Genomic DNA, 14128 nt, shown 5'->3' with positions numbered 1-14128 from the left:
TATGCTGTGTCAGTTTTAATAGTGGGATAAAATGTGCAACTGCAGATCACATATAGAAGAATATTTACTTGTGTGTGTGTGGAGGAAATTATCTCAATGAGTTGGGGCGAGGAGTATAGCACTATACACTAGAGGAGCCCGGCAGCTGATGTGAAAAGCAGTGCCACACCAAGAAGTCCTTGGGCCTGGTCCCTACGTGTGAGGGACTGTGATGTGGTAATAGAGAAGGGTAGGCCACGAGTATGCGCAAAGTGTAAAGACAAGCTGCACCAAGATAATGCTGCTAAAGAGATGTGTCTGTGAAAAGGCTTGAAGCCAACAAAGTCAGTGTGCGCTGAGCTGCCGACATAGTGACACTGTTGCAGAGTGAAGGAGGTGCTGCTGAGGAAAGTGCCAGCAGACCATTACAGGTGCCAGCAAACTGCACAAGTAACAACCTTCTGTCACAAGTACCAAATGTCTACCTTTTCTCAAATTAGTCTGTAGCCTTAAGTAAGACAATTGACACTATAAGGCTCATTGCCTCATGCAAGACCGTGAGAAAAATTATAACAGTTCCAGAACAGTTATAACAGTTCCAGAACTGACATCCAAGTACTTCCACCATCCCTAAGTAGTGAACCTCGCTACCAACAAGGGTCAACAAATCCTATATTGCATATATAAAGGTGCACACTATCATTATAAGTGGAAGCCACTACACCTCTGTGATGCATTTAAGGCTCTGTCCACATGACAATCAGAACAGAAACTGGACTTGTGAGATAACATACAAACGAAAGACTGAACAAATAAATGTCTCTGCTCGAGTATAGCATAAAACTTGCTGCTCTCTTCAATCATGATCTAAAGTAATTTCTAAACTCAGGACTCGAATAGGTACTCAAGTATATACAAGACAGATCACATGCACCCAAGAAGCCAGCAATACATGCTTCTCTCCGAAGTAATGCCATTCGTTATATAGAAATAACCCTAAATACAGCAGGGAAAGTGATTTTAAATAAAAAAATGTTTTTAATCAAATATCTGGAACACTATTATTTTTAAGATAACCATGCACAATATATGTGGCATAAGGACAAGACACCAAGGCTCACCTGTTTTGTGCATACATTATGTCTTGTTTCCTCTCCATCTCTTTGGCTTTGTTATCAAGTGGCTGGTTAGTGACAGAGCCCACCGCTTCAGAAGTCAGACTTTTACGGGCTGCTACATCCACATCGTATGAATTACTACTCGTGTGTAAAATTTCATTACTATGTGAACAAAAACAATAATAAAGAAAAACTTACAAAACTGTTCCCGATAGGATCCGAAATGTTTTACCAACAACAACACAAAAGAGGTCTGCTTCATGATAACAAATTAGTTGTCCTTGTAATGTTGTTACTATATTTCGCTGATACGGAGAATCCTAATGTTACCACCTAAAGCAACATGCAGCACGTCACTCAGCGCAAATATACAAAACAAAACCTAGGATTTGACGTGTACATGTACAACAGTAGGTACATAATGTACAGTTCTACATTAAAAGGATTGCACCAAGTTTGGAAGTTGGATGGGAGATAACTTCATGATTGTTGGGGGTTTTAGCAATGCTGAGAATAGGGCTCCGAATAGCCCTGTCTGAATGGAATGGAGGTAGAGCATGTGCACCTCCGCTCCATTCATTATCGAGTGGTCGGACCCCCAGCTATCAGGAAGTTATCACCTATTCTATGGCTAGGGGATAGATTCCAAACTTGGCACAAGCCCTTTAAGTTCCATTATATTATACTAACCCTTTAAAAGGGTATTCTCAAGCTTGGAAATTATTTGTTACATAAGGGAAAAGTTCCCGATTGCTTGGGGTTTGACTGCCAGGACCCCCACCGATCCCGAGAACTGGAACTCAGAAGAGCCCCATCTGAATGGTGCGGTGGTCGAAAATGCACATTGCCACTCCATTAATTCCTATTGGGACCGCTGGAGGCAGCCGAGCACAGTGCTTGGATGGTCTTCAGCACTCCCAGAGGAATGAACGCAGTGGTAGTGCGCATGATCGACCACCACTTTTCTCGGGAATGGTAAGGGCCCCCAGCAGTTGGGAAATTATCCCCCATTCATGGAAAGGGGATAAATTCTAAACCCGAGAATATCTCCTTTCTCAATTTTTTGTTTTTGCCTCTTCATTTTTTTCTTCCCCTTCTTCAAAGAGCCATAACTTAATTTTTCCGATGACATAGCTGTACTTGTTTTTTTTTTCCTGTGGTACAAATGGTAGCTTTGAAAAAACACCATTCATGTTACCATATCATGTATTGAATAATAGGGAAAGAAAAAAACAAGTGCTGTGAAATGGTAAAAAAAATGCTAATTTTGGGATGTTTTGCTTTTATGTTGTTCATTGCGCTGTAAAACTGACCTGACAAGATGATTTTACAAGTCACTACAAATACGCAATACCAAACTTATATGTTTTTCAGGACCACCTGGTGGAGGGTAATAGTATAAACTCCAGAACAGATAAAGTGGGATTATATGCAGACGACCTGATCCTCTTCCTAAACAAAGTAGAACAATCTCTCCCAAGAGCAATTGACCTTATTAACTACTTTGGGGAATTATCGGGCCTCAAAATCAATTGGAGCAAATCTGTGGTTATGCCACTTATTGATGACATGACCGAACTTGTAGTTTTTGGATGACAGGTAGTACAGAAATTCAAATATCTAGGTATTATATTTAATCAAAACCCAACTATGGACCTCAAGGACAATGTATACTCCCTAAAGCATATGATGAAGAAAAAGTTTGAAAACTGGTCCCAACTTCCGCTGTCTGTGGCGGGAAGAATTAACTTAATCAAAATGATAATCCTTCCATGATAGCGACATTTATATGAGGTTCATCAAGGCCCAAACTACTGTAAGTATTGGATCTCTGCAAAGACCCAAAGATCAGGGGGGCTGCGCGGTGCCCAACCTATTTCTGTACTGTTTAGCTGGACAGATACGATATTTGAAGTGCTGGAAAAGTAGCGACAAACTCACAAATGCAGAAGCACATCTTACACAGTTCTTAAACGGGAATACACCATGGGCAATATTAGAAGGCTCCTACAGGCCACCACAAGGTTTATTATTTGCACATAGCCTAGTGATGCAGGTGTGGCGAGAGAGTAAACGTATCATGAAATTTACTGATCAAATGGGAGATACCCAAATATGGGATAACCCTGAATTTCCACAGCTTAAAAACCTACAAGACCCAATCTTCTGGAAGCAATACGGAATAACAACACTCAATCAGATTTTTGAAAATGAAATTTTATTACAAATGAGACATGCCATAACGCACAAGTTCCCACATCCTAAGATGCGAATATCCAAATGCCCATTAATAGGAGTACTAAAAACTCAAGGACCCACAGGCGTGGTATGCTCCCTATATACCTTTCTACTGAACTCTAAGATCGCTTCTACTCAACTTTTTGTAGAGAGAAAATGGCGGCAATTAATCCCTTCTATAACTGATGACCAGTGGAATGATGCCCTGGAGGCACATACGTGGTGTCGCCAGCCGCAAATAATAAATAAATTGAATTATATATACTCCATCAATACTACCTGACCCCAATAAGACTGCATAGATTCGGCAGAATGACATCTAATGAATGTCACAGATGTGGGGAATCAGGAGCAGATTTCTGGCATCTTATTTGGAATTGTGGGATAATATGAAGATATTGGAGTAAAGTGATAACTACATTGGAACGGATAGTTGGGATACCAATTGAATGTAGTCCAGAGATTTGTATCTTGGGTATTGTGGACGAAGAAATGTGGACACACTATGATCGGATATTCCTTTGGGAGGTTATATTTATGGCCAGGAAAGCAATAACACTAAGATGGATGGGAGGGAAACCTCCCACTATCAACCAATGGAAAAAGATAGTGAATGATATAATACCATATGAGAATATAGTATATAGTATATAGAAATAGAGGATGTCCCCAGAAGTTCCAAAGGATATGGGAAAGATGGTGTGATTTGCCCTTAACACACCTGTCCCCTGATGCCAAGACCTCGTTAATCTCACGTTAGGAGTCCTGATATATACCCCTTCAAACACATGGAAAATGATATATGATATATATACTGTAGATTATAAGAGTGTACCTCTGATACAACCATAACGGATACGTGTACTGAATTCTGATAAGGAACAGGCCGGTTTAGTAAAGAGTGCAGTGCTCCATAATGAAAGTTATGTTTCAAATTGTTTGTTTTTCTTTAACTGTTAACTTTAAACCCTTAAGGACCGAGCCACTTTGTAGGTTAATGACCAGGCTAATTTTTTCAATTCTGACCACTTCACTTTATGAGGTAATACCTCTGGAACGCTTCAACAGATCCCCCTAATTCTGAGACTGTTTTTTCGTGACATGTTGTACTTCATGATAGTGGTAATATTTATTTGATATGACTTTATTTGTAAAATAAACAGAAATTTGGCGAAAATTTTTAAAATTTTGCAATTTTCAAACTTTGAATTGTTATGCCCTGAAATCCGAGAGATATGTCACACAAAATAGTTAATAAATAACATTTCCCACATGTCTACTTTACATCAGCACAATTTTGGAACCAAAATTTTTTTGTTAGGGAGCTATAAGGGTTAAAAGTTGACCAGAGATTTCTCATTTTTCCAACAAAATTTACAAAACCATTTTTTTTAGGGACCACATCACATTTGAAGTCACTTTGAGGTATCTATATGACAGTAAATACCCAAAAGTGACACCATTCTAAAAACTGCACCCCTCAAGGAACTCAAAACCACATTCAAGAAGTTTATCAACCCTTCAGGTGCTTGACAGGAATTGAAGCAATGAGGAAGAAAAAAATTAACATTTAACTTTTTTGCAAAATATTAAATTTAGACCAATTTTTTTTTATTTTCACAAGGGTAACAGATAAAAATGGACCCCAAAATGTATTGTACAATTTCTCCTGAGCATGCTGATACCAAATATGTGGCGGAAAACTACTGTTTGGGCGCATGGCAGGGTTCGGAAGTGAAGGAGCGCCATTTGATTTTTTGAATTCAAAATTTGCTGGAATAATCAGCGAACGACATGTTGCGTTTGGAGACGCAAAGACGTGAAAAAAAAATCTCAAAAATTTTCTTTCAGCCCCCAATTTTTTATTTTCACAAGGATAACAGGAGAAAATGGACCTCAAAAGTTGTTGTGCAATTTCTCTTGAGCACGCTGATACCCTACATGTAGCAGAAAACCACTGTTTGGGCGCACGGCAGGGTTCGGAAGGGAAGGAGCGCCATTTGACTTTTTGAATTCAAAATTTGCTGGAATAATCAGCGAACGCCATGTCGCATTTATAGAGCCCCAGATGTGCCTAAACAGCGGAAACCCCCCACAAGTGACGCTTTTGAGGCACAGTGCAAAGGTAAGAAAGGAAGGAGCACCATATTATAGTACATATTTTACTGTTATGGTTTAAGGGTGCCATGACCCACTAGGAGATCCCCTGAGGTGCCGTAACAGAAGATTCCTCCATAAATGACCCCATTTTACAAACTACACCTTTCAATGAACTCATCTAGGGGTGCAGTGATCACACTGACACCAAGGGTGTTTCAAAGAATTTTATTCCATTGGGCAGTGAGGAAAAAATAATTACATTTTTACCGCAAAAATTTTGTTTTAGCCCCAGATTTTACATTTTCACACTGGGATAATGGATAAAAATGGCACCAAAATTTGTCCCATAATTTCGGCTGAATGTGGCAATACCTCATATGTGGCTGCTTGGCCACACGGCGACACTCAGGAGGGACGGAGCGCTATTTGCCTCCTGGAGCGCAGATTTTCCTAGAATAGTTTGGGTACCCCATATACAGATCCCCTAAATGCTAGAAGAGCAGAATCCCCCCTCAAGTGACCCCATTTTGGAAATAATACCCCTTCCAAACATGTGGACACTAAATGTGGTTTAAGCACACTGCGGTGTTCAGAAGGGAGGGGGGGATTTGGATTTGGGAGCGCAGAATTTGTTGAATTACTTTTTGGGGGCGAGGAGCCATTTAGCTTTTCCAGAGCCTTCGTACTACCCGTAACGTGGAAGCCCCCTATATTTCCATTAACACATGACAGACCTGTGTGGGGGCTTTTATGTGAAACTTTTATTGGGAACATTTTACATAACATTTTAGATCACATTTATCCGGCGCTCTACGCTGAGCACTTATTTTGGGGTTTCCATCTAAATCTCCGAATGATGTGATTCAGATGAAACCGCGCTTTTATTTACGTCTAAAAAGATGGACACCGCCGGTCATAGGTCAGACGGCGTCCACAGTGCCTCCATCTGTCTCATTACAGGGAATCTTCCGCCGGGGTTTCCGTCTGAATCACATATTTCAGAGATTTACACGGAAACCCAGGTGTAAGCGCTCAGCGCAGGATAAATGTGGGCTGAGCAATACTGCGATCTCTGGGAGGCAGAATAAACAAATCTGCAGCAGGTGAAGAATTGCTTTTATTTTTTTTATGCCGTTCCTCGTGCATTATAAAAGTGATTAGGCGACTTTATTCTTCGGGTCGGTGCGATTACAGCGATGACAGATTCATATCGGGTTTTTATGATTGACAGCTGTAACTCACTAAAAGACGTTTTTTTTTGCAAAAACTAATGTTTGCATCGCCATATTTAGAGAGCTATCATTTTTCCATATTTTGGACGACAGAGACATGTGACGGCTTGTTTTTTGCGGGACGAGTTGATGTTTTTATTGGTACCATTTTCGGGCAAATTACATTTTTTGATCGCTTTCTATTCTGATTTTTGGGAGGCAGAATGAACAAAGAACAACAATTCAGGATTTTTTTTTTTGTTGTTACTCGTGTGGTAAAATTGATAAGGCAGCTTTATTCTTTGGGTCAGTACGTTTACAGCGGTGCCACATTTATGTAATTTTTTATGTTGTTGAGCTTTTATATAATAAAACTTTTATAGAAAAAATAATTATCTTTGCATCGTTTTATTCTGAGCGCTGTAACTTTTTTTATTTTTTGACTGATGGAGCTGTATGGCAGCTTGATTTTTGCGGGACAAGATGATGTTTTCAGCGGTACCATTTTTATTTTCATCCGTCTTTTTGATCGCATTTTATTCCACTTTTTTCCAGCGGTATGACGAAAAGTCATAGTTTCTCATGTTTTTTTTTTTCACTGTTCACTGAAAGGGTTAATAGTGTGACATGTTTATAGAACGGGTCGTTCCGGACACGGCGATACCAAATATGTGTACTTTTTTGTTTATTTTTACTTTTTTTTTACCTATAAATCTGTATTTATTAGTGTCATTTTTTATACATTTTTTTTAGATTTTTACCATTTTTTTTTTCTTTAAAACTTTTTTACTTAGTCCCACTTTGGGACTTTCACTTTTCTTATAGATATAATGTATTGCAATGCACTAGCATTGCAATACATTATACCTATATTGAAAGCTCCTGAGACTATGCTGTGCATAGGTCTTAGGAGCTTTCCGTAGCTTGGTGACCTGGGGGTTGTCATGACGACCCCTGGTCATCATGGCAACATTCGGGCCCCCGCGATGACGTCACGGGGGCGCCGACCTGAAGGCAGAGGGAGCTCCCAGCCCTCTGCCTGCCTCCTGAACACTGCAATCGTGCTCGATCGCAGCATTCAGGGAGTTAACAGCCAGGGGTGGCGCTGACACCGCTCCTGGCTGTTTAGTGCTGCAGCTCAGCCACTGGCAGCGCTGATCTCTGGCATTGATAGGGCAGCAGACGCTGAAATTTCAGCGTCTCCTGCTCCATCATGCTGTGATCGGTCAGTCAGATTGACTGACCGATCGCAGCGATCTGGGTGCAGGGACCGACGGAATGGGTCTCTGCACCCCTTCTCGTGCCGCTCATCTGTCACGGACAGCTGTCGGCACTGAACTGGCACAGCGTGTTTACACGCTGTTACAGTTCAAAGCTATGACGGACACTGCACGGCAAGGAGCGGTAATTTACACCCGCTCATGCCATGCAGTGTCCGTCATTGAGCGCTATGGGGTTAAATATTGAGAATGTGATGTACTGTATTGAACGGAGAAAGGTTAATGTTTGGATTATTCTGACCTTATAATATGACAGTATTTGTTATAATATTCCATTATCCTGTGAAATTTTTCAATAAAAAGAGTTAAAAAAAAAAAAAAAAACTTGCATGTTTTTTTATTTTATTTCAGTAGTGAAAAAAAAAAAGGAAGTTGGCAAAAAAATAAAAACAAATAAGAAATTTGGTTTGTGAGACCTGTAGCTCTTTAAAAATTTCTCTTTTAACAGTTTCAGTGTTCATCATATGGGTTAAATATTTTAATAATTTTTATTACTTCAAGCAATTAAACATGCTGCCATACCAAATTTTCAAAAAAAAACGTGATTTATATGATATGCAGTTATAATAGCATAAGCAATCAGTTGATTGCAGGTTCATGTCCCCAAAGGGGACTTTTACTACAATAAAAAAACAAAAAAACCCCAAAAGGTTGAATCACCCCCCTTTCTGCCTCATTAAAAAACAAAGTTAATAAAAAAATACACATATGTCGTATTGCTGCATCTAGAAAAGTCAGATTTATCAAAAAAAACAACTAACTCTCAGTAAATACCATAAACAAAAAAAATGTAAAAATGCTAAAATTGTGGATTTTTTTTTTTGGGGTTGCATAAAATGCTGTAAGAAAATATCAAAATGTCATATCTATGCCAAAAAGGAATCAATAAAAATGTCTAGCCCAGCAAAAATAAGCCCTCATACAACTCTATTGACCAAAAAATGAAAAAGTTACAGATCTCGGAAAATGGCGATACAAATCAAAAAGTTTTTTTTTAACTTCTGATTTTTTTTTTCACCACTAGAATAAAAAAAAATTTTTTTTAGATGATATTCTAATTTAGTGAGATGCACCGATATATGTTGACAGAAAAATAAAAAAGTTATGGCTTTTGGAAGAGGGGGAGGAAAAAACAGAAAAGAAAAAAACTGAAACTGGCCATGTCAGGAAGGGGTTAAAATGCTACAAAATACAACTTATGCCTGTGTTTTTGGGCTCCCCATTGCCTTCTGTATTTAGTTTGTGGTGTATTCCAAGCAGAAGATGCCAGAAGAATGGTCATATTACTTCTTTTAATCATTTCACGTCTTTTGAAACATGAAGCAGTTAAAAGACGAGCAAAAGACTGAACATGCACAGTAATTTGTTTTGATATACAAATGCGTATATTCAATCTTTTGAGCAGTTTTAGACTGCTTTTTCTGGGGGATTTCAGAGCTGATCTGCCTGAAAAAGACATTGTGCGCATAATCCTTAAGACTGTCTGTCGATTGTGTAGTTCTACATATGTTTAGCAGCCTGTTTCAGTCACCCACTGGCCACCATTTCTTAAGCCTGTGGATTTGTCTTGTTTAATGCAATATTTTGAAATATAGTGTAGCAAAGAATAATTCTTTATGTACTTAATTTTGTGCACTGTAGGTCAAATCAAAGGTTTTATGTTTTGCAGATGTATTTTTGTTTTATACTGAAATTATGGACAACTCTAATATTATACATTCACTTTGCAAAATGGTATATATGTAATAAAAAAATAGAAAAAAAGACTTACTTGGGCCTGGGCGACCACAACGGGCCTTCACCTCTGTGATAAAACTTCACCATGTTTCCATGCTCCAGTTGTTTAATTTGTGTTTCCAGTTTCAAAACTGCCCTGTTTCACCCACAAAACGAGAACACGGTAATTCTTAAGGTGATTCAAAGAGGCAGCAGCCCATAGCTCACCTGCAGTCACCTCAAGCCCCTACTTAACCATTTATTGACGTAGACATCATCAATCAATCCTTATGAATTTTATATACAATATCCATATGTTTATTACCAGTTTCTTTCTAAAGATCTTCATGATGACCCACCCAGCTAAAAATGAGGGCAATATGATTTGGCAAGCTGTGGTTTCTTTTCGGAACTCCTTGCTGAACAATGTAGGAAAAGGTTTTTTTAATGTAAGTTTTCCTACCATCTGATTTTACTGCTTTATTGTACAAGGAATCAAATATTGCTATTGTATATGTACTCCAAGATCTCAAGATCAAAGCCAGCTGTAGTGGTACAGAAGTGCTGCACAGTAGGGTATGTTCACACTGTGTCTTTTTCCAGAGGTCAAAAATATCAGTTTTTCAAGCTGAAGACAATTTTGGAAACTCTCCTATTCTCAGCCATTGTTTAAATAATGAAATGGATATTTTATTTTATTTTTTTCGCTTTTTTAGTTGTTTCACGAGTGTTTTCTTGCAATTATTTTCCAACGGTGTTCTTTTTTTCAGCGTTATCTGGATGTTTATTTTAAATTCATTAAGCAATGAAGAAAACGCCTAGGCATATTTTGGGTGTTTTCAAAGCCTTCCCATTGACTTCTATTGTAAAGTATGGAACATCTTCCTAGAGGAAAATGCCTGATAAATGGTCTGCTCATTTCTTTTAACCGCTTGGCTATTTTTGAAACCCCAAGTGGTTAAAAGCTGCTCACATGGTGTAAAGCGCTATGGTATTAATGGTGCTATATAAATGAGGAAAATAAATAAAACCCTGACTATATAAACAGCAAGATGTATTTACATAGAAATCAATAGGAAGATTCTTTGGAGTGTTTTCTGACCACCGCTTTTTCAGGCATTTTTGACCCTGAAAATGCCTGAAACCAGCCTAAAAAATCTTCTGTAAACATACCCTAAGGCTATGTGCACACAGGGTCCTTAAGACACTGGTACACCTGCCGAGATTTCCCAGGTGAAGCTGCTTATGGAAAATGCCGGCTCCGGCGCCAGAGTCTTTTACTTTAGATCAGGGATGTCAAACTCAAATACACATAGGGCCAAACTTAAAAGCTTGGACAAAGTCGCGGGCCAACCATGATATTTATTAAAAAAGAAAAGTGCACTATTGAGTAAGTTTTTCCTTATCATCTAATATGGACACAAACTTAAATGGGTTGTCACACAAACAAAGTACATTTTAATTAATAAATCTTAAGAGACCACATGACAGGAACATTGGGTATTTCCTCGCAGTCAGGGGCACACAAAAAAATCAGGGCATCCCATAGCACAAGTTCTAATTTGGCCCCGCACCCCTCAAAAACAAACAAACAACAAAAAAAACATAGTATTTGGCGGGGTCACAGAAGAGCATATTTCACAACTTTGCAGCCCTTACAAAGTAATTTTCCTCCTATTAAAGCTACCCTCCACACGCACGGTATAGTGACCCCAACTGTGATCCCCATACAGCCTTCCACACAGTATAATAGACCCCACATAGTCCTCCATACAGAATAATGGGTCCCACATAGTCCTACATACAGAATAATGGGCCCGACATAGTCCTACATACAGAATAATGGGCCCGACAAAGTCCTTCATACAGTATAATGGCCCCATATAGCCCTCCATAAACTATAATGGGCCCCACATAGTCCTCCATACACTATAATGGGCCCCACATAGTCCTCCATACAGTATAATGGGCCCCACATAGCCCTTCATACAGTATAATGGCCCCACATAGTCCTCCATACAGTATAATGGCCCCACATAGCCCTCCATACACTATAATGGGACCCACATAGTCCTCCATACAGTTTAATGAGCCCCACACAGTCCTCAAAATGGCATCGCAGGCCAAATATAATGACCCTAAGGGCCAGATTTGGCCCACGGGCTAGAGTTTGACACGTGTGATCTAGACTGTTGAGAGCATGTGATTTCTTTTAACCGCTTCAAGGTTTCTAAACTTTGAAGCGGACAAAAGATGTGGCATAAGAACATGTGCACAACAATATCGTTTTGATATCGCTATGCATTTTGTTAATTTTATAAGGCGCTTTTGTGGTGAATTTATCAGGCGGATTCCGTGCAGAATTTGCCTGAAAAAGACGCCATGTGCACATACGCAAAAAGACAGCTTTCCACAGACTTATAAGATGAACATACAAAGATATATATATATATATACAAAAAAAATACCTTCTGAGCTCATTCACTTCACTATGTGCATTGCATAATGTGTTCTCTGTTATACTAAGAGTATCCTGGAAAGAAGAGCATAATATGACACGGGTATTACATATATGGTTAGATGCTGCCGCTTTCAAGGCACTGTACTGACATACAAATGCAGAATTTAAGAGTAAAGAAAAATAGTTTGGGATACACACAGGTATTAAAGATAAAACACCTTTCAGAGTCGCTGACTGACAAACAGCGGTCAGGGCACAATTAAAAATCACATAGAAATAATTCTATGTGTCCAAGAAGATCAGACATGTCCTTCCTCTTCCTCACTGTCCTATATCTGGTAGTAGGACAACTGGAGGAGGCAAAACCCCCTGTGCTAACCTGTCTACAGTAGGACAAAAAGGTTGTTAAAGAGGGTTCTCTGGGAATAGAAAAAAAACAAAATAACTAAAGGAAATGTCATTCAAAATAAATTACTAAATATACTTAATTAGCAAATCACAATCATTTTGTCTAGTGAGGTAATCACTATAGGATTAAAATGGCAGCTGCCTTGTTTCATTGAGCGAAACCTGTGCTAGAATGTTAGGTCAGGGGCCTCCGAGCATGCGCAGTGCGAAGCTCCGCTCTCCTTCATATGTAGGAAGGTGTGCTCTACTAATACTACTGGAGATATGAGTGGTGGAGGTAAGAAGGGGCCGCTCAGACCTCGGTGTGCCATCTTTCTAAATAACAATACGAGTATCTCCAGGTCACAGCGGTGGAGCGTCCTACTGCACTTGCTCACAGGCATCTGTCCTGACATCTAGGACAGCTCTGTCAGTGAAACAAGGTGACAGCCACTTTAATCCCATAGGCAAAACTGTTGTGATTTGTCAATTAAATGTATTTAAGAATTTATTGATAATGACATTTTTTTTCTATTACAGGAAACCCCATTTAAGCTGTTCCCCTGACTAAGCTCGGCCTTAGGTTAATTTATGTTCTCAACTGCATTTCTACCAGCATTTTCAGGAAGATGCATCACATTTCGCAGACTGACAAATAGTGAGAGCAATGTTATTTCTTACTTATCTTTATCCTGCAGTTCCAGGTTTAAAGTTCTTTTAACTAATATCTGCATTTTCATACATACTTTGCATATACGTCTGTCATTATGACAACACAGAATTCTTTTCTTTATTTTTATTAATATTGTTCTTTGACAATAAGCTTAAGACGCACAACATTCAGCTGATCTTTTGGGACATCAGACAGTGAGGGCCTCATTCATTATGACTGGCATTTCATTCACCAGTCTTATTGATAAGTATGCAAGAGTAAGAGAACCTAAATCATTAAGAGGCACCCGCTCCTTAATGAATTAGGCTCACCTTTCCATTGGCATGTGCCTCACCAGGAATGTAACTCCAGTCAATGACTAGAGTACATTTCTGGCATAAGTTACACCATTAAAATGGAATAACTTTTGAAAAAATTTGACGGGCGGGTGTTGCCACACCCTGTCCATGCCCCACCCACTTTATGGGATGCTCCCCCACTTTACGGGATCCTGTCAGGACTGGTGTAAAAATGCAAAAAGTTACAAAATTTATGAGCAACTCAAAGTGTTTTATCCCAGAAATCTTGTAAAAACGCTTTGATGAATCGGTGTCTAAATGTTCCATTACCCTACAGAGCCACCATGTGTTAAAAAAAGACCACATAGCTCCCATTGAAATCATTGGATTGCCCAATATGAGGATGTAGAGTCGTGCCAAGTCCACCAGAATAAGATACACTTTTTATTCACGCTTTGCTCTACTTAATATATCAGGGTCCTCACTGGACATATTAGGATCTGTGTAGTGTTTTGATCAGTATTTTACATCAGTATTTGCAAGCCAAGATCAGGAGTGGGTGAAAAATGTAGTCGAGACGTGTTTCTATTATACTTTACCTCTGATTGAGCCTCTCCAGGTCTTGCCTTACAAATACTGATGTAAAATACTAACCAAAACACTTGCGTGTGAACGTGGCCTAAGACT

General features: G+C 39.1%; 1 protein-coding gene across 3 annotated transcripts in view; it reads right to left on the bottom strand.

The window, feature by feature from the left end:
* Positions 1 to 14128, bottom strand: part of MPHOSPH9 (M-phase phosphoprotein 9) — a 121048-nt gene that overhangs the window by 34690 nt on the left and 72230 nt on the right. For 2 of the 3 annotated variants that reach the window (XM_073676198.1, XM_073676199.1), the window contains 3 exons: positions 12111 to 12175; positions 9698 to 9799; positions 1101 to 1259 (listed from right to left, as the gene is read on the bottom strand). In XM_073676198.1, the coding sequence (XP_073532299.1) occupies positions 1101 to 1259; positions 9698 to 9799; positions 12111 to 12175 (326 nt within the window). The remainder of the gene's footprint in view (positions 1 to 1100; positions 1260 to 9697; positions 9800 to 12110; positions 12176 to 14128) is intronic. The other variant, XM_073676200.1, reaches the window with a different exon arrangement.

Source organism: Phyllobates terribilis, unplaced genomic scaffold (assembly GCF_046119375.1).
Source record: "Phyllobates terribilis strain yellow unplaced genomic scaffold, ASM4611937v1 Scaffold_1__5_contigs__length_1240528914, whole genome shotgun sequence".
NCBI classification, from domain to species: Eukaryota; Metazoa; Chordata; class Amphibia; order Anura; family Dendrobatidae; genus Phyllobates; species Phyllobates terribilis.
Note: the sequence above shows the minus strand (reverse complement) of the source record. Positions and strands in the feature narration are given on the sequence as shown.